This window comes from Mastacembelus armatus, chromosome 9 (assembly GCF_900324485.2).
Source record: "Mastacembelus armatus chromosome 9, fMasArm1.2, whole genome shotgun sequence".
Lineage (NCBI taxonomy): Eukaryota > Metazoa > Chordata > Actinopteri > Synbranchiformes > Mastacembelidae > Mastacembelus > Mastacembelus armatus.
The window spans coordinates 1,387,871-1,408,848 of NC_046641.1; the positions used below are offsets into that span (position 1 = coordinate 1,387,871).

The 20,978-nt window shown below is 39.1% G+C and overlaps 1 protein-coding gene across 1 annotated transcript in view; it reads left to right on the forward strand.

Annotated features, from left to right (window-relative positions):
- Nucleotides 1-20,978, forward strand: part of LOC113138897 (crumbs cell polarity complex component 2) — a 40,056-nt gene that overhangs the window by 8,837 nt on the left and 10,241 nt on the right. Inside the window, exons 4-7 of the mRNA XM_026321741.1 lie at nucleotides 1,812-1,951; nucleotides 2,817-3,002; nucleotides 3,116-3,229; nucleotides 15,337-16,290. Of these exons, the coding sequence (XP_026177526.1) occupies nucleotides 1,812-1,951; nucleotides 2,817-3,002; nucleotides 3,116-3,229; nucleotides 15,337-16,290 (1,394 nt within the window). The remainder of the gene's footprint in view (nucleotides 1-1,811; nucleotides 1,952-2,816; nucleotides 3,003-3,115; nucleotides 3,230-15,336; nucleotides 16,291-20,978) is intronic.

Here is a 20,978-nt window from a genome sequence, read left to right on the forward strand (position 1 = left end):
CAACTAGACTGTTCAAAGACTTACTGCTCATAATCTTTATTGACCTGGTCAATTTCTCTCTAGTAACTAGACTAGACTTTTAATACTGCAGTGATCAAAAATCTCTGCTGTCATCGGGTGAGAGGTAGGGTAGATCCTGGACAGATCGCCAGTCTATCAAACAGCTGGCACATAGAGACAGACAAAAAACACATCTATGGGTGATATACAGTAGAGTCACCAATTAGACTAACACCAAACTGCATGTCTTTTAATTGTGGGAGGAAGCACCTGAAGAAAATCTGCACATGTACAGGGAAAACAGACAAGCTGCACGCAGCCAGGCAGCTATGTTTCAGGTTCAAATCCTGTTTGAACCTGAAACATTCTGTGAAGCAACAGTGCTAATCATTGCACCACTACCCAAGCTGTTGCAAAGCAGTTTTAAAAGTTATAAGTGATAATGCAGAAAACTTTTTATATGGAAGGTGGTCAGGGACAGCACAGTGCCTTGGTCGTGCCTGTGTGCCTCACACACATAAGGTTCCTGGTTCAAAACCCATCTGGGACCTTTCTGTGTGGAGTTTGCATGTTCTCCCTGTGCTTGTGTGGTTTTCTCCAGGTACTCTGGTTTCCTCCCACAGTCCAAAAACATGTATGTTAGGTTGATTGGTGACTCTAAATTGCCCATAGGAGTGAGTGTGAGTGTGTGAGGTTGTTTGTCTCTATGTGGCCCTGTGATGGACTGGTGACCTGTCCAGGGTGTACCCCTGCCTTTCACCCAAAGAGAGCTGGGATAGGCTCCAGCAGATCCCTGTGACCCTAAATAGGAATAAGTGGGTATAGATGATGGATGGATGGATGAAAAGTGGTCAGATAGTATCTTTAGTAATTGCAGTTTTCATGATGATTTTAAAAGGCAGACACAGGTTTTGGATATTCAGTTATATTTTGTAAAAAAATGGTCAATATTTCTCAAATCATGCCAGGGGCATGTATATATCTATACTTTCCTCCTGCTCATTACAATTGGAATATTTCCAAACTTCTGACTGGTAGTGTAGACCTGTCTTCAGCTCTTTCTGTGTTTATATTTCCCTTCCATGTTAAGCCTGGTGAGACTGATGTGTCATCAGTCTGAATGCTGTATGCTGTATGCTGTCTCAGCCAGGGATAAGAATTACTCCACTTAATGTCAGTCATTGTGATGAGTCTTAAATGGCTACAGGTGCTGAAAATACCTGTTACAATAGTAAAGCCAACTGGGACAGCAGAGAGTGAAGAGGACTGGGAAATTATAGATGTAGGGACAACAAAGCTGATTAAATAGTTAAGAAAAGTGTACAGTAACATGAAGTTGTTGATGGCTCATAATCAGCTGATCTCTGAACACTAATTACATACCTGTTCATATAACAGAGTGAAAGTTCTCCTTTCATTCCTGAAATAATGATATTATTTTGTTGCGATGAATTTACTGATTTCTCTTAGCCTTGGTAATCTTTGCCAAGAATGTTTGCCCAAGCATTCTTTTTGCATATGAATTTAAAAGCACTCACACGTGTTTGTTTCATGCTTGTGGTCCAATTGCCATTCTCTCAATTTGCCTGATTTCAGAGAAATTCATAGTCATTGTTCTGTAATTGTCACTTGTCATTACAGTGGCCACTCTTAAAAATTTTATTCTGTGGCTTCTTTTCTGAATGATCTACTAATCACAAAACTGAGTCTAACTTCATTGTCTTTTGTTTCCCCCATGGATTGATTGATGATGGATTGTTGGTAATCACAACATAAGATTATTTGTGTCTCTGCTTTTTTTTTTTTTCTAGCTATGAATGTGACTGTGTGGGGACAGGCTTTGTGGGCAACCACTGTGATGTGAATATTCCTGAATGTGTTTCTGATCCCTGCCAGCATGGAGCCACCTGTTTGGATGGAATCAACCAGTACACGTGCCTCTGCTGGCCTGGTACATTGTGGTTAAACATCACACTTGAAATGACATAATACCATAATACCATAATACATGCTTTTATACACAGTAGATTTTAACACTCACGATGGATCAAGGGCCCTGCTTGTTTAGAATACAACATACAAAATCTTACGTAAATAGTCTTGGTAAGCCTGAAGGTTTCCCCAAACTCAATACAAGTTAAATAAATTGGTGCAGTTTGGAGGACAAATAAGAGAGTTACACTCTTTATGATTGTGATGAATCAGGAAAAATCATGTAGGAGCACAATGCCACAAAAAGATGCAGATGTATTACTTACAGTGGGGGCACTGAAAACTGTTTACACACTCACACAGTAGGGACTTTATCTCCTCTTGGGTACTAGCATCTAATCATCACCATAAAAGACACTGAACATAAGGTTTGGGTTAGGTTATGATTAGGTTAGTTAGGGCAAGCCTCCAGGAAAAGATTTCAAGTCAATGTAAAGTCTCTACATGGAATGAAAACAAACAGGATTAGGGGTTAGGGTTAGTGGGTTATGATTAGATTGTAATTGGTTGTTGTTGTATACATGTCCCAAAAGTACCTTGCTTCTCAGGTGGATATAAAGACCTAAATTGACTGAAATTTTCCATTTCTTAACACAACAAATCATGTGTGCATGCATGTATGCATGTACACTCATGTACAATCATGTACGGTATATGGGAAGAGATAGTAGTCATTGAGAAAAAAAAACGATCACAGCTTCTATGGATAGAAGGAATGATTACATTGACCCGTAGCACTACCAGTAAAGTTAGGCATGTGAGCATTGTATTAAAACAGGTTAGAAGAAAGTCCATCCCTTCTTTAAACATGGATTTGTGTCCAGGTTATGAGGGAGAGAACTGCCAGGTGGATATAGATGAGTGTGAGCAGCATCCCTGTGAGAATGGTGGAAAGTGTTTCCAGCGCTCAAATATCCAGAACTACAGGATGCTGCCTGAACTTATTGCAACCAATTTCACCTATGAAGAGGCAGCTGGCTTCATCTGCCACTGTGTGCCAGGGTTCACTGGTAAGCCAGTTTACAAAACTCTTTAGTGCCTTGTTATGTTGCGTCACTGACTCATCATTAAGTGATGAGGACATAGAGTACATATCAATATCATCACTTTGGTTCACTTGCAGGAAACATCTGCTCAGTCAATGTGGATGAGTGTGAGTCTGCACCGTGTCAGCATGGAGGACGCTGTCAGGATCTGGTCAACTCTTATCAATGTGTGTGCCCAGCCGGCTTCATAGGTAGGATAAGTCTCTTATCTGAACTCTGCCTCTCACCTCCTAATAAAACATCTTCACTGATCGGCTCTTCCACCATCAAAACCCCACAGGGTTGTGTCTTGTCCTCTGTTCATCCTCTATACAACTGACTGCAAATGCCATTACAAGGACAGCAACTTTCTGAAAAATAACATTACAATTGTTGGATGGGCCTGTGTTCAGTGAGGGTGTATGGTGGCATGACATAGACCCAGTTTGTGTCTCTCATGTGTTAGCACACCATCAGGTTACAAAGGACGCAACTAGTTTCTCTACAATTACCTGGTGATATTTGAAGTCATGCAGCACACAATCTATTAGGAGAGGAAACAGAATCAAAACGTGTAGAAGGCATTTGGCTCATTCACAACAAATAACGTGAATGGCCCATTACTGAAACTGAACGTTACTATAAAGACACTGCTGTCAGATTCACAAAAACATGTCTTGCACATTACTAGATAGTAGAAGTGGAAGTCTAGCTTGGTATACTGGAAATTTACTTTCAGTACTTTGGCAGTTCGTTCATTTTGAACGAATCTTTCCCATGACTCGAGAATGTTGAGCGGTCTCTGGGAGTGATTCATTCATTTTGTGTTGACCGTGCATGCGCAACATCGCATAAGATCAGTTAACAGATAAGATTAGTTCACTTTTCGAGTCCTCGGGTTCGAGTCGTTCATTCATCACGTGACAGCCCCATAAGCTAAGGCAATCCAGTCTGAGCCGGAAAAAGAAAAGATTAGTTCGACTCGAAAGGTGAACTAATCTTTCTTTATGGGACCGTCACGTGATGAGCGACCGACTTGAACCGAAGGCGCGGGAAATGAATCATTATGTCGGGTATACAGTGGGTACGGAAAGTATTCAGACCCCTTTAAATTTTTCACTCTTTGTGTCATTGCAGCCATTTGCCAAAATCAAAAAAGTTCATTTTATTTCTCATTAATGTACACTCAGCACCCCATCTTGACAGAAAAAAACAGAAATGTAGAAATTTTTGCGAATTTATTAAAAAAGAAAAACTGAAATATCACATGGTCTTCAAAAATACAAATAAAGTGTGTCCTCCAGCAACAGTGCCAACGGCTCCCCGATGCAGAGTACAACCTTCGAGCAGGATCACAGACATGGAAGATTTAATGGCCCAGTACTATAATCACTGTTTTTATTATTATTATTTTTTTAGACCCCACATTTTGTTTGCATGGGTACTGTGTTCAACAAATTTCTCAACAAGAATGTGCTCTACCAAATAGTTGATCTGAATGTTTACGGATTAAGATTGACATTGTATTCCTCCAGTACACCTATCTGAGCACTTCGGATCATTGTCGATTGAAAGGAGGGTGAGTGGGTCAAGTATACCACTCTTTTATCTGGGTATATCATACTTTGTTATTGTTGGCGGTTGTATGGGCTCCCCTGTTATCCTAGCTTTCCAAATGATCAAATATGGTAACACATCATCTTATCCCTGGAGTTAATTTTAACTTTGTTCTGTCCCCTGTTTTTTAGAAGATATGTGACAGCAAACGTGGCGATTCTGTAATCCTACTGCTCAAAACTACTCTCTTTTCTCACTAGTGCATAACTCCTACTGAATAGATTAGTGATAGATGAACTCAAATCTCCTCTAATAACATGTAACTATGAAGCCATAGTTGTATTTGATCATGGCCCACTAACAATAACAATATACATTCCCACTACAGTCTTGCATAATGTTTCTGGAGGCTTAATACTACTCTCCTTTCAGATGAAGTTTTTGTGAGCTCCACCACATCTGAGATAGAGTCCTTTTTAAATATTAATCAAACTCCAGGAATGTCTACATCCACTGTTTGGGAAGCATTGAAGGCTTACCTAAGAAGCCAAATTATCTTGTTCTGTGCGAACCAGAGAAAAGTAAAAACTGAATGACTCAAACATCTTTTAGATTAGATACTTTAACTGGATCTTTTGCATAGTCAGGCACCCTCACCAGCAATGTTTAAGCAAACTGACTTTTTGACAACTCAAAAAGCTGAATACCTAATTTCCAAATTGCAGTGTGATTTTTATAATTTTTTTATGAACATGGAAAGAGGGCAGGTAAGCTCCTAGCCCATCAGCCATAGATGTTTTTTTTAAAAATTGGCTATCCCATCTACAAATCCAGAGATAGCTGCAGACTTGGAGGGGTCAATCACAATTCAGAAGATAGACTCAGCAATTAGGAGTATGCAGAATGGAAAATCTCCGGGTCCCGATGGATATGCACCCGAGTTCTTTAAGAAAATTTCATATTCAGCTCTCCCGAGTGTTGTTATCTGTTTTCAAAAAATCTTTTCTGTCCAACTCCCTACCGCCCACTTTGCGCCAGGCAGTTACCTCTTTAATATTAAAAATGGACAAGGATCCTTTTGATTGTAGTTCATATTGACCAGTATCACTTTGAATACCAAAGTAAAAATCCTTGAAAAAAATCGTAAAAAGTCTGCTAAGGTAAAGATTAAGGGATCTAAGGTAAAGGAAAGAGTATTACAAATACCTCGTAAAATGGTGGATATGGCACTCTGAAATCTCATATAAAATTACATGTCAGCTAATATAGGAGCATTGTTATATTGGATAAGAGAGGACATCACTGCCAGCTGGATGTTGATGAAAAGAATGTCGCTTCAATTTACCCTCTCAAGTGGCCACTTTCTTTTTACTTTTGTCTGTTTTGAGTTTGCATCAAATCCAATTGTGACATATTCAATCTATGAAAAACTTAATTTACATAATCTAGCAGCTTTAGATGATTTAAAATAAAAGTGGGAAGAAGAAATCAAAGAAAAATACCAGATGACATGTGGCATAAAGTGATTGAAAGAATGTTCTATTTGTTTCAGACATGTTGTTTCATTTCATTTCATTTATTTATAAAGCACTTTCCACAAACACCAGGTTGACCCAAGTGCTGCACAATACATAAAAGTGGTAAAAATACAACAAAAGAAATGTACAAACAATGTACAACTGGAGCAAATCATGAGTCTGAAGTGAGAAAATAAGTTTTAAGTTTGGATTTAAAAGATGAAAATGTGGGCATCATTCGGATCGATGCTGGTAGTGAATTCCACAATTTAGGGCCTGCAAAGGCGAGGTCTCCGCGTTGTTCCTCAACCTCCGAACAGAGAGCAATCATAGACTTCCTGATCTAAGTGTTCTGGACGGTGTGTGAGGGTGTAAAATATCCATAGATAGGCAAGACCATGTAAGGCTTTAAAAACAGAGAGTAAAATAAAATTCTCAGTTCAATTCTTCAGTTAATGGGAAGCCAATGTGGCTGATAGAATGGGTGAAATATGGTCGAACTTGCGTGTGCCTGTCAACAGCCTGGCAGCAGCGTTTTGCACCAACTGATTGCGACCGCTGGAGCACTGGGATATTCTGTAGTAAAGAGAGTTACTGTAGTCGAGGCGTGAGGTAATGACTGCATGAATTATTGTTTCAAAACTTTTTGCTGACATAATGGGCTTCACTTTCGCAAGGCGACGTACATGATAAAAACATGACTTAACAACAGAGTTGGAGTCTGGATTCAGGTCGCCCAGATCGACTTGGCTAAGATCGTAAGACTTACTTGGGCCAAACAATAAGACTTCAGTCTTGTTTTCGTTTAGGGCAAAAGACTTTTGGGCAAGCCAGGATTTAACTTCCTGAATACAGGCTGATAAGGTTTCTATGGAGTTAGTGTCATTGTGTCTAATTGGGAGATATAATTGGGTGTGAAAATGGATTTCAATGGGAGCAGGTAGATGGAGAAAAGTGTAGGAGATAGAAAGGATCCTTGTGGGACGCCACAGGGGAGATGAATAGCTGAGGAGGTGTATTTGTGGATACAGACAGAGAACATCTTGTTGGTTAGGAATAACCGGAACCAATTTAAAATGGTGCCATGAAAGCCTAAAAGATTTTGCAGTCGTGAGATGAGACTAGAGTGGTCAATCATATCAAAAGTTGAGCTGAGTTCTAAAAGGACCAGAGCAACAGCGTTTCCCACATCAGTGGCTAGGAGGATGTCATTGGTGACCTTAAAATATGACCTTATTGCTATGCAATTTCCTGAAGCTTGACTGAAAAGAGTCGTAGTGTTGATTTAAATTAAGAAAAGAGTGCAGTTGGGTAAATACAATCTCTTCGAGGATTTTTGAAATGAAGGGCAAATTGGAAATCGGTCTGACATCTTCTAGCTTGGATGTAAAAAGGTAGGTAAGCCTCTGGGGTACTGCTGACAAATGTGTAGACAGCAACAAAGTCCTCTCGGGCGGAGGTAGGGAAATGGTGAGTCCACCAGGCCAGTGCAGGAATCGTGGAGGGGCGAGAAGGGGGAGTGATAGAGAAGGACAAATGTATGTGGTCCAAAAAACCAGAATCTTCCACCACCAAGTTCATGATGGAACAGTCCACGGAGCAAAACAGGTCCAAAATGTGGCCATGAACATGGGTGGGGGTATGAACCCATTGAGTAAAGTTCAGAGATTCCATGATTCCATGAGATTGCAAAAATCACTGGATAGAGATTTTCCAGGGCAACAGATGTGAATGTTGTTCATGTAAAAAGAGACTGTTGGGCTGAGGGGGTCGATATATGACACATAGTATTGGTTTAACCAGATCCAGAATAAACAGTTGAGCCTCAAAGCTTTTATACGCTTCCGTGAGAATAATACGGCCATGAAAAGAGTTTTTAAAAACAACGGCCAGACCTCCTCCCCGAACCGAAGATTGTGAGGAGCTGAAAAAAGAACAGTTCGAGAGAGTTCAGTGTTCAGTTTAAAATTAAACATAGTCTTCACTGGTGCAAGGCCAGATTGGCAAAGATTAAAAGTGATCTTGACCCTACATGTGATTAATGTAACCAATCCCTACACCTTCTATATATTCTGGTCATGTCCAAAACTATCAAATTTCTGGGGTTTAATTTTTGAAACCTTTTCAAAAATTTTTGGACAACCAATTGCCCCTTCATTGTTTATGGTGATATTTGGAGTAACTCCTCAGGATGTTATGGTTCGGTATTTTGAGTTTCCAGTCATTGACTTTTATTTTGGTTTCTTGTTTCCGGTTTCACCTTTGTTAGCCATCGGTATCTTCTTTATGTTCTATTATTTGAATTTGTTTCACCTGTGTTGAATGAGTCTTTTGTTCTTGTGTATACAGTTGCAAGAAAAAGCAGGTGAATGCTTTGGGATTACTTGGATTTCTGCATAAATTGGTCAGACAGATGGTCTTAAGTTTTCCTGCAAAATGTCTTGATAAACTTTGGAATTCGTTTTTTCGTCAATGACAGCAATCCGTCCAGGCCCTGAGGCAGCAAAGCAGCCCCAAACCATGATGTCCCATCCACCATATTTCACAGTTGGGATGAGGTTTTGATGTTGGTGTGCTGTGCTTTTTTTTCTCCTGTGTGTTCTTTCCAAACAACTCAATTTTGGTTTCATCTGTCCACAGAATATTTTGCCAGTAGTGCTGTGGAACATCCAGGTGCTCTTTTGCAAACTTCAAACATGCTGCAATGTTTTTCTTGGACAGTAGTGGCTTCCTCCGTGCTGTCCTCCCATGAACTCCATTCTTGTTTAATGTTTTACTTATTGTAGATTTGTCAACAAAAATGTTAGCATGTGCCAGAGATTTCTGTAAGTCTTTAGCTGACACCCTAGGATTCTTCTTCACCTCATTGAGCATTCTGCACTGTGCTCTTGCAGTCATCTTTACAGGATGACCACGACTAGGGAGAGTAGCAACAGTGCTAAACTTTCTCCATTTGTAGACAGTCTGGATACATGAACATTTAGGCTTTTAGAGATACTTTTGTAACCCTTTCCAGCTTCATGCAAGTCAACAATTCTTGATCGTAGGCCTTCTGAGAGCTCTTTTGTGCGAGGCATGGTTCACATCAGGCAATGCTTCTTGAGAACAGCAAACTCAAAACTGGTGTGTGTTTTTTATAGGGCAGGGCAGCTTTAACCAACACATCCAATCTCATCACATTGATTGGACTCCAGGTTGGCTGACTCCTGGCTCCAATTAGCTCTTGGAGAAATCTAGGGGTTCACATATGTTTTCCACCCTGCACTGTGATGTTTACATGTTGTGTTCAATAAAGACATGAAAACATATAATGTTTGTGCGGTATTAGTTTAAGCAGACTGTGTTTTTCTATTGTTGTGACATGAAGATCAGAACACATTTTATGACCAATTTATGCAGAAATCCAAGTAATCCCAAAGGGTTCACATACTTTTTCTTGCAACTGTATATACCTCTGGTTTTCTTTTGTTCCTCATTGGAGGATTAGTGTTTTCTCCTATACATTTTGCTCGTATAGGAGAGAGTTTTGTTTGTGCGCCGTGTGGCTGAGTTAGGTTATTTTGTATGACGAGTGGCAATTAGTGTTTAGTCAGCGAGTGCTGAGGAATTTTGACACTGTGGCGGAGTGGCTCGACGGCCTTTTTGTATTCCCGAGACTGGTGGATCCAGGAGAATAAAGAGACTTGTTTTGTCATGTTAATTGGGTCCTACGCCTCTCCTTCACTCAACTTAAATAACAGTAGACATAACATAACAAGTAGATCTCAGTCCAGTGTCATTGATTTTTTGTACACTCATTTTTTGTACACGCTCATTCTCTGTAACTGTAAAGACTCCTCCTCTCCACCATATGGACACTGGATTAAGGATGTATAATGTATTATGTATGACTAGTGAGAAGATCCGTTAATCCACTATGGAAGCTGGGAAAATAGACTAGATATGTACTATGCTCCCATTCTATTTAAATATTATTTATATTTATGTTTGATTTGTGGCTGGTGTAGTTGTTCATGTTTCATGTTTGTTTTTGTGGGTTATGGGTGGGTATAGTTGGGGTTGGATCTTCTTTTTGTTCTTTTGTGTGTCCTGCCCTATGATGGACTGGTGACCAAAGAGAGCTGGGATAGGCTCCAGCAGATCTCTGTGACCCTAAATAGGAATAAGCAGGTATAGATAATGGATGAATGGATGGATGTGTGTTTTAGAATTTTTCTACTGTTGTGTACGTTGGTTTATTGCCTTCAATACTGATAAAAAAAGTAACCTGGTAGAACAGTAACAGTTAAACTAAAATATGTGGACAGTAAACATGCATATGAATCTTTTTCATAAGCTTAATTTAGCTTTTAATGTTTTTAATATACATAGAAAAACGTCTGTGTTAGTATTAACTGTATTTGGGCTTTACATTTCATTGTGTTTGTACTGGTGTTATATTGGCTCACTGCAAATTGATCTTCTCTTTGTGGGATGAAACAGTTCTGGACTGAACTGAATGTCCTCATAGTGTAGACATAACCTTCATGCCAGGTCTCACAATAAAAGGTTAATCTTCCTCCAGCTAATCATTCCTTATGGCCAGCCAAGGTATTAATTCCTCATTAGAGGAGATTTGCCACTGCATTACTCAAAACAAGAGGGACTGCACGAAAAGGCAGTCTTGAAATTCAAAATCTGGACTGAGAAGTGAAAAATTCAGCCAAAGAAAAGGGCTAATGGCTAAGTGTGGAGACCTCAACACAGTAGAAGATAGGAGGGGATGAGGGGGTATATGGTATGGAGAATCATAGCAAAAGCAACAGATCAAATAAAAGGTGCCATATGTGTGGTGCTCATCCTGGGCAATAAATGGGGTCTCCTAAGAAATTTGTCAAGAGGTGGGCGGATTATAGAAAAGCTGCTTAAAAGCCTAATTAAAGCCCACCCGGGGAAAAACAAAACAAACAAAACAAACAAAAAAAAAAAATAGCAATTGTGACCAATACAAGCACTTTTTTCCAAATGATCAACATATCTCACTATGAACGTATTGTTATTGGCAAACTCCATACTCATACTCCATATGATTTAATTAACTATATATGCGTGTTTGCAACACATGCCATTCCATGTGTGCGGTGGTCAGTCCTGGTTGTTAATCCAGTGTGAATTAATTTCCCTTTGTGGCATCTTCACTTCACATGGATCATGCTGACTGCATACAGTAGCTATACTGTATTTTATCTGTTAAGAGTTTGACTGACATTCTGAAGGCTGAAACATGTCTGAGTTATGATTATGGCTATTAGTTTTTTCATATAAAATTTACAGATCTCTAAGGGAATGACATTTCACATTTTAGCTCACGCTTTTAAAGCTGTTATGACATAGTGGTGTGATAATGGTGAAGGATGAGAGTAGGACCCAAATGCAGGTACAATACAAGTTCTTTAATACCCTGGACGCACCAGGCACAGGCACAGGCACAGGGACATTATTTCCGCCGCTCAGCGGGCAGGCAAAAATAATTACGCCACTCTGTGTTCAAAACAGACTCTCCCTTTACAAACCTATGTAAATGCTCTGACCGTGAACAATAACCGATCTAACACAGGTGAAACAAGTCTAGACTAACAAACTTAAGCTACCTATCACTAACCTTGGTGCTACAGGAACTCAGAAACCAAAATAAAAGTCCAAAACTGGAACTCAAATTTCACTCCATGACAAAGGCTCATTATAGCAATTGATTTAATCAATTACAGATTTCATGCATTATTAATTTATTATATGTCCATATTTTATTTTTCTCTATTCTTTTATTTCTGTGTGACTCCCATAACTTCATTTGGTGGTTCTCTTGGGGCTATATTCATAAATGTTCTTCCAAAAGATCCAAAATGATGTGATGAATGTCATAAATCTGAGAATGTTACCCAAGTGAAAAATGAAAATGTTGTTTCATACTTAAATTATACTTTTAGCATATAAGGTGTGCTAAACATTTTACAAAGTGTATTTGTGTTGAAACATATTACTGGTTAAAAGAGTTACTGATACAAAAAAAGCATATTCAAAGTCGATTTTTGCAAAGTATATTGAAATGATATCATTACTTCATCTTTGCATCTTTTGCATCTTCTTCTTTTCCTTTCGGCTGCTCCCTTCGGGGTCGCCACTGTGAATCATCTGCCTCCATTTAACCCTATCCTCTGTATCCTCCTCACCCACACCAACTATCCTCATGTCCTCCTTCACTACATTCAAGATATTTCTTAAAATTTCACTTTACTTTAAACATGTTTTCCAAAAGTAGGTTAATGGTTATCTATACCTCTGGGGTCTGAGGGGGTTTTGGGGCCCTGGACAAGTTTTGACTTGCCCTGACATTTGTGCTTTTTTCAGTTGCTTTTAAACATATTAATGGCTAAAGTCTGATAACACTGTATTCAGCACAAACTGGGCTACAATAATATGTGAGCAGCATATTTATACATGATTGTGTTTTGGAGAAAACAACGTTTATGCATGGTTAGTGAAAAACTACAATTTTTAAGTCACTGAAAGACCATAAAACACATACAGAACATTGGTTCACAAGACTTTTGAGAACTGGATCTTGTCTTGAGTGTTTGCTTCAAAATGATGTGAAAATAATCTTGTTCAGAAAACAATATGTTGATTTAAAATTTCTAAGGCACTTTTATGAGTAGAAAAGACATATGCCTGATCATGAATAATCATGTGATTTACCTGAGAATTTCATAATGAGCCTTTCAATCAGGAATATGGGTGAGAGGGGATTAGTGCAATGCAATGCAGATGCAAACGTTTATCTGAGTCATGTTTTTCCTCTGAGGACAAAGTAAACATACAAAGTGCTTCTTCACTCATGTAGCATGCCATCATCCCATCGTGCAGAAAAAGTGAGTAAATTCTGATAAAACTTGATGTTTTATGCCATTTCTTGGGGGTGTGTACAGAACTACTTGGCTCACCTCAGATTATTTCCATATGGACAGTGCGCTCAGTGCGAGGCAGGAGCACATTAGCTATAATGAGGTGAGAAAGGAAAAACCATACTGCTTTCATATGGATTACATAAAAAGAGATGATTTGATTTTGACTTGAGTTGCTTAATTTAAAAGGAGATATTTTAAGCTTTCTAGGCATATACTTCTCATGTCTTTGAAGCAAGCATCAGCTGAGATTCCGGTTGTTTTATTTGTCTACGAAGACAGGTGACAGTGACAGAGAAGACAGAGAGCGCACCCTGTCTGCTTTCTTTATTTTACAAAAGCACACCATTTTGTTGTTGTTATGAGTGTATACAAATAAAACTAGACCCTTTACAGATTTGAATGATATATTGCTCTTATCTGTACGATCAAAACTGACGAAGTAATTTAAGTTTGTTTCGGCGTTATCAGGAGAAGATGCCACAAAGCGTGTTCGTCAACCCCTGAGGGTTATGTGATTCTTTTCAAAATATTACTTAAATACAAAATACTACTTAATTAGTAATTTATCATATTTCTTAAAAGTTCACCTTACTTTAAACATGTTTTCCAAAAGTATGTTAATGATTTTTTTAGTTTAAATTCTTTTCAAAATATGCCTACATTTAACTTTAGCTATATTTCAGGACAGCTCGTGCTTGTTAGTACTAGTAATACTGTGTCGTTTTGAATGTACCAAAATTACATGTAGTCTACTTTAGAAGTTACACAGTTGTACCAATTACTCCACTTTCCCCAAGTGATATATATCTAATATATATATATTTAGAAAATATACAAGTATATGTACATATATATATATATGTATTTGTATGTTTTCTAAAAATATATTGAGTATACTTTTTAAATGTTAAATTTCATTATACTTGAAGTTGTGTTAAAGGAAACCACTTAAGTTGCATTTAATACACTGGAAGCTGCACTATAACTCTTCTTTAGTACATTAAAAACATATTTTTCATGTTACATTGTCCATTGTCCTGGAGTCAGATGTGTCTTCCTGTAGGCAATAAGTCTAATTTGATACAATCAAACACAGTCCTGAATGAGACTGTCTGGCTGATATATAAATGTTAATTTAAAAGAAATCAGTATTGGCTCTATGTTGTGGTCCAGCCGTGTTCAGGCCTGGCTCAGCCTTGAACCTGCAGCATTTCCTGTGGGTTCTTTCCACCAGCTCCTGCCACTAGTGGGCATCCACAGGCCAACACATTGGGCAGGGAGGGGACTGCAGCTCCACATTCCTCTTGTCAGACACTGACAGGAGCCAGCTGGACGCTGGAAGCTTAACCACTCTGCTTGGGCTGGGCTGCAGACAGAAGAGGAGCAGGGGGTGTGAAGGAGGGAGATTCAGGGAGGGATGGAGGAGGGAGAAAGAGAGGGAGGAAAAGAAAAGGTGGGCAGGGCTTCCCTGTAATCAGTCCTGCCTCTCTGCCTGGTACAGAGTGGAGGAGTGGCAGCACTTCTGCTCTGTAAGCTAAAGAAACAGAAAGCATGTGTGAGAGAGAGAGAGGAGAGAACCTGGTTGTGTTACTTCTGTCATCAAAGAGTATAAAGAGTGTGTTGGCTCAGTGGATCATGAGGGGAAGGAGTTTGATGCTGCTGTTGCTGCTGTGCTGCTGCTATGGGCCCTGGTGGCTGACAGGTATAGTATGGTACAGCACTTTATAATGCCATATTAACAACAACGAACAAAGTTTCATGCTTGTTTATGAGGATGGAGTCTTGGCACAGAGAGGATGAACAGCTTTAGAGTTCCTTGGGTGTAGAGTATTTTAAAGGACTATGTTAATGCAGGTTGACTGCTGCTGCCAGGGCTTAATGTTGAATGCAGTTGATGAGGCAGCTCTGGCTAATGAAACCAGGCAAACCTTATTTCTGACAGAGTGTATGTATCTCTGGTACTAGTTTGTCTGACAAGTAAATTTCTCAATCTCTAATTGATACAAACAGTATGACAGACTGGTTTATTTGTTTTATGCAGGACTGCAAATCTAATGCATAATCTAACACTACTTCCTTTAATTCATGCCTTCATGCCTCAAATCTGTCTGTTGATTAGTGTGTTCACACTTAGCTCTGTATCTCATGACACATACTGTGACTTTTAAGGCTACCAGTGCAGTTTCCTGTTTTTTGATTAATTAACCAGATTGATGTGATTATTATATAAATATTAAATATGACTTCTATTTTGACATGAAGGTATTTTGACTGACTAAATGTAAATGTCCCTCCATACAGGTGTGCATTGTGAGGTGGACATCAATGAGTGTGACAGCCATCCCTGCCAGAATGGCGCCACGTGTGAAGATGCTGCCAACTCCTATAGGTGTCACTGCCCTGCGCCAGAGCCTGGCCAGGAGCCCTGGGGTGGACAAGATTGTGGTGTTCGCCTAGTTGGGTGCCGACAGCACCAATGTCTGCACAAAGCAGGTTGTGTCCCTGTGCTTACTGATGATGGAGAGCACAGTTACACCTGCCTATGTCCACCGGGCTGGACTGGGGAACACTGCAACACCTCCACCACCTTTTCCTTTAACTCAGAGGGCTACGTCCATATACTACTGGCTGGTTCCAAAAACAGAACTAGGCGAGACTCTGATGACCATAACCACGGGCACCACATACAGCTTCGATTTAAGAGCACCCTGCCTGACATGGTGCTGTACTACCAGGGCACCATAGAGCACTTTGTCTCCCTAGAGCTTGTCCATGGCTCCCTTCAAGCCAGAGTGAAGTCATGGAAAATACTGCAGGTCACTTACAATGGCCCAGTCAATGATGGAGAGTGGCACCAGGTCACTGTGAGCATAGATAAGAGACTGGTTCTGACTGTACAAGGAACCGGCTGTGAGCAAGGATGCCAGGTGAAGAATGAGGGCTACAATCATGTGGTCATCCTCCAGCCCAGCTCCTCTCAACAGCTGTATGTAGGAGGGGCACCACAGGAATATTTAGGCCATACATACAGCAAGAGGGGTTTTATTGGCTGTATGGAAGACCTTCATGTTGAGCATAAGCTGCTTCTACCTCAGGACCTCATGAGGGAAGAGAATCAAGGCTTGGAGCTGGGGTGCAGAAAAAAAGACTGGTGTCAGGAGGATCCATGCATGCAACATGGACAGTGTGTGGACATGTGGGTTAATGCCAGTTGTCAGTGTCACAGGCCCCACTACGGAGAAAGGTGTGAGAAAGGTGAGAATACGCACACTGTCATATTCCTGCAAACTTTGTTACTTGCTACTAAAGTGGCAGCTTTCTCAAATTGGGGTGTTTCCAAGACAATAGCTTGTCATATTCCAAGTGAAAAAATATGTATATATATTTGTATATTTTCTAAAAGTATATTGAGTATACCTTTTAAATGTTAAATTTCATTATACTTGAAGTTGTGTTAATATGAAACCACTCAAGTTGCACTTGCTTTAGTATATTAAAAAGATATTTTTCACGTATTATTGGGTACTTTTGCTGACCAAAATACACTAGTGTTAAAATATACTAAACATTTTACATATACTTCTTGCAAATGTAAGAAATATATATACATATTATATATATATGTAAGAAAAGTTGAATAAGATATTAAACTTACAGTGTATTACTAATGCACTTAGAGCCAAAGTACATGTACTTGAAAAATTCTCTGTTGGCTCTTCCTATCATTGTGAAGCAGAATTCACCAAGCGTTGAATTGTTCACCCACTAATAGGGAACGTGAGCTGGGTTTAGACTGTCGTGAGACAGCTTAGTTTTACCCTACTGATGATGTGTTGTTGCAATAGTAATTCTGCTCACTTTAAGTATATATGAGATACAATCAAATGATGTTTAAAATTTGAAAAAAAGTACATAAAGTATATTTTTAAATGTCTTTTGATATTTTTTTCTGAAAATGAGTCCACTAATAATAATTTCTTAGTACCCAATAATATGTGAAAAATATATTTTTAATGTACTAAAGCAGATTTATGGTGCAGCTTCCATTTGATTAAGTGCAACTTAAGTGGTTTGAAAATACACAAAAATATATATTTTTTTCAGTTAGGGAATGTGGAATAATTGGCATGACTGTGTAACTTCTAAAGTAGCCTACATGTAGTTTTAGTACATTCAGAACTTCACAGTATTACTAGTACTAACGAGCGCAAGCATGGACAGCAGAGAATAAGAAACAATGGGCACAGGAGAGAAATGGAGCTGTGGTGTCAGGAGAATGATGGAGCACAGGGCAGGTGTCCTTGTGAATTAGACTATAGCTAATATTGTTCAGTCCAGTCCAACAAGTAATTCAGTTCAGAAAAGATCAAGGCATCCTGAAAGTAATGGTATTAAGTATAACAGCAAAATGACAAAAAACAACAGAAAAACACCAGAAAACTCCAAATTGTAAAATGTGACCACTCGATAACCACTATCAGCAACAATTAGCCAAGTTCTACTTCCCCTTCCACCTACGTCATAACACATGGTGCAGTTTTGGTAAAGACAGTTCAAACTGTCACTGTTTATCATTTATACCAATTTGACATGTAAAACTAACTAACATAACATTTCTCCTTTACATGGGGATTTTCAAGGCAGATTAATTATGAATTTTGAAAAAATGAAAACCTGTCGTATGTTAGCACACCCAGGAACACAACTAGTATTATATTTTGAAAAGAATTTAAACTAAAAAAATAATTAACATACTTTTGGAAAACATGTTTAAAGTAAGGTGAACTTTTAATAAATATGATAAATTACTAATTAAGTAATCATATCATTTCAATATACTTTGCAAAATGTGAATGACTGTGAATATGCTTTTTTTGTATCAGTAACTCTTACTAATCTTGTACTTTGGAGACTCACCAAAAATATACTTTTACTATGTTTCAACACAAGCACAAATACTCTTAATAAAATTGTTTGCACAGTTTATATGCTAAAAGTAGAATTTTAAGTATGAAACAATATTTATATCTTTCACTTGAGAGTAACTGTAGATGTTTTCCTTACCTTGCCTTAATACTTCAATTCAATTCAATTCAATTCAATTTTATTTGTATAGCGCCAAATCACAATACAAATCATCTCAAGGCACTTTACAAAAACTAAAACTAAAAACCCAACAATTCCCTTATGAGCAAGCACTTGGCGACAGTGGAGAGGAAAAAACTCCCTTTAACGGAAGAAAAAACCTCCATCAGAACCAGGCTCAGTCTGGGCGGCCATCTGCCTCGACCGGTTGGGGTGAGTGGATAGAGCAGAGAGAAAAGAACAGCAACAATAAACAACAAATAGACACTGCAAGTTGGTGGGGCCAGTAACTGCACATCAGCGATAAACAGCTCCAGGACCAGGGACACCTGCAGAAGGTACAGAGAGAGAGAGAGAGGGAGGGAGAGAGCACAAACTAGGGGAGAGAGAGAGCACAAGGTTAGTAACATTCAATGGTGGAATATACATGAGGTGGGAGAGAAGGGTGGGGGGGTTAGGGTAGGGGAGCTCAGTGCACCGATGGTCCTCGGGCAGTCTAGGCCTATAGCAGCATAACTAACTAAGGGATGGTTCAGGGTTGCCTGAAGCCAGCCCTAACTATATGCTTTGTCAAAGAGGAAGGTTTTAAGTCTAGCCTTAAAAGTACAGAGAGTGTCTGCCTCCTGAACCCAGGCTGACAGCTGGTTCCACAGGAGAGGAGCTTGATAGCTAAAGGCTCTGCCTCCCATTCTGCTTTTGAGAACTCTGGGAACCACAAGTAGGCCTGCACTCTGAGAGCGAAGTGGTCTATTGGGATATTATGGTACTATGAGGTCTTTAAGGTATGAAGGAGCTTGATTATGAAGGGATTTGTATGTGAGAAGAAGGATTTTAAATTCTATTCTATATTTTACAGGGAGCCAATGAAGAGAAGCCAATATAGGAGAAATATGATCTCTCTTGCTAGTTCCTGTCAGGACTCTGGCTGCGGCATTCTGGATTAATTGGAGGCTTTTTATGGAGATATTGGGACATCCAGATAGTAATGAGTTACAGTAATCTAGCCTTGAGGTAACAAATGCATGGACTAGTTTTTCTACATCATTTTGAGACAGGAAGCTCCTAATTTTGGAAATGTTGTGCAGGTGAAAGAATGCAGTTTTAGAGATTTGTTTTATGTGTGAGTTAAAGGACATGTCCTGGTCAAAAATAACTCCAAGGTTTTTTACAGTAGTGCTGGAGGCCAGGGCTATGCCATCTAGAGTAGCTATAATTTTAGAAAAGTTATTTCTGAGATTTTTAGGCCCAAATATAATGACTTCTGTTTTCTCAGAGTTTAAAAGTAAAAAGTTACTGGTCATCCAGGCCTTTATGTCAGTTAGACAGGCTTGAAGTCTGGTTAACTGGTTTGTGTTAACAGGTTTAATAGATAGATATAACTGAGTGTCATCCGCATAGCAGTGGTAATTAATAGAGTGCTTCCTAATGATATATCCTAAAGGAAGCATGTACAGGGTGAACAGAATCGGTCCTAGCACAGAACCTTGTGGAACTCCATAACTAACTTTTGTTCGTGTGGAAGGTTCATCATGGACATGAACAAACTGGAATCTGTCCGATAAATAGGATTGGAACCACTTTAACGCTGTTCCTCTGATACCAGTCACATGCTCCTGTCTCTGTAATAAGATGTTGTGGTCAATGGTGTCGAATGCTGCACTAAGGTCTAGGAGGACAAGTATCGAAACAAGTCCATTATCTGAGGCTAAGAGAAGATCGTTGGTAACTTTCAACAGTGCTGTTTCTGTACTATGATGTGCTCTAAATCCTGATTGGAAATCTTCAAATAGTTCATTCCTGTGTAAGTGGTCTGATAGCTGCTTAGCAACAGCTTTTTCTAGGATTTTAGAAATAAATGGCAGGTTGGATATTGGTCTATAATTAGCCAAGACTCCTGGATCAAGACTAGGCTTTTTGAGTAAAGGTTTGATTACTGCAGTCTTAAAGGCCTGTGGTACGTAGCCTGATACTAGAGATAAATTTACCAAGTCCAATAAAGATGAGTTCATTAATGGCAAGGTGCCTTTAAGCAGTCTAGTCGGGATGGGGTCCAAGAGACACGTTGATGATTTCGATGAAGCAACTACTGATGTAAATTCAGAGAGATCTATAGGAGAGAAGCAGTCTAAACATAACTGAGGTCCTACAGATGATTCAAGAGCTACTGTAGTAAAAGATTCATTTATTGCAGGTATAGGAAGCATCTGCTGAATTTTATCTCTAATAGTTGTGATTTTATTTGTAAAGAAACTCATAAATTCATCACTGCTGAGAGCTAAGGGAACACTGGGCTCAACAGAGCTGTGACTTTTTGTCAGCCTGGCTACAGTGCTGAAAAGAAACCTGGGATTGTTCTTATTTTCCTCTATTAGTGATGAATAGTATGCAGTTCTGGCTTTACGGAGAGCTTTTTTATATGTTAGTAGACTGTTTTTCCAGGCTAGAAAAATTTCCTCTAAGTTTGTGGAACGCCACTTCCTTTCCAGCCTTCGTGATGCCTGCTTTAAGGTACGAACATGTAAATTATACCATGGGGCTAGTCTTCTCTGAATCACTAACTTCTTTTTCAGAGGGGCTACAGAATCAAGCGTTTCACGCAGTGAGGTTACAGCGCTGTCAACAACATGATCAATTTGGTAGGGAGTAGGATTAAGGCAGCTGCCCTCCACTATGTTTATACTTGGCATAGATGCAAATAAAGATGGAATCATTTTCTTAAATTTATTAACAGCGTTGTCGGATAAATATCTGCTGTAGTGGAATTTTCTTCCAGACGCTGCATGATCCATCATTTTAAATTCAAAAGTTATTAAAGAATGATCTGACAAAACAGGATTTGGGGGAAAAATTATTAGATG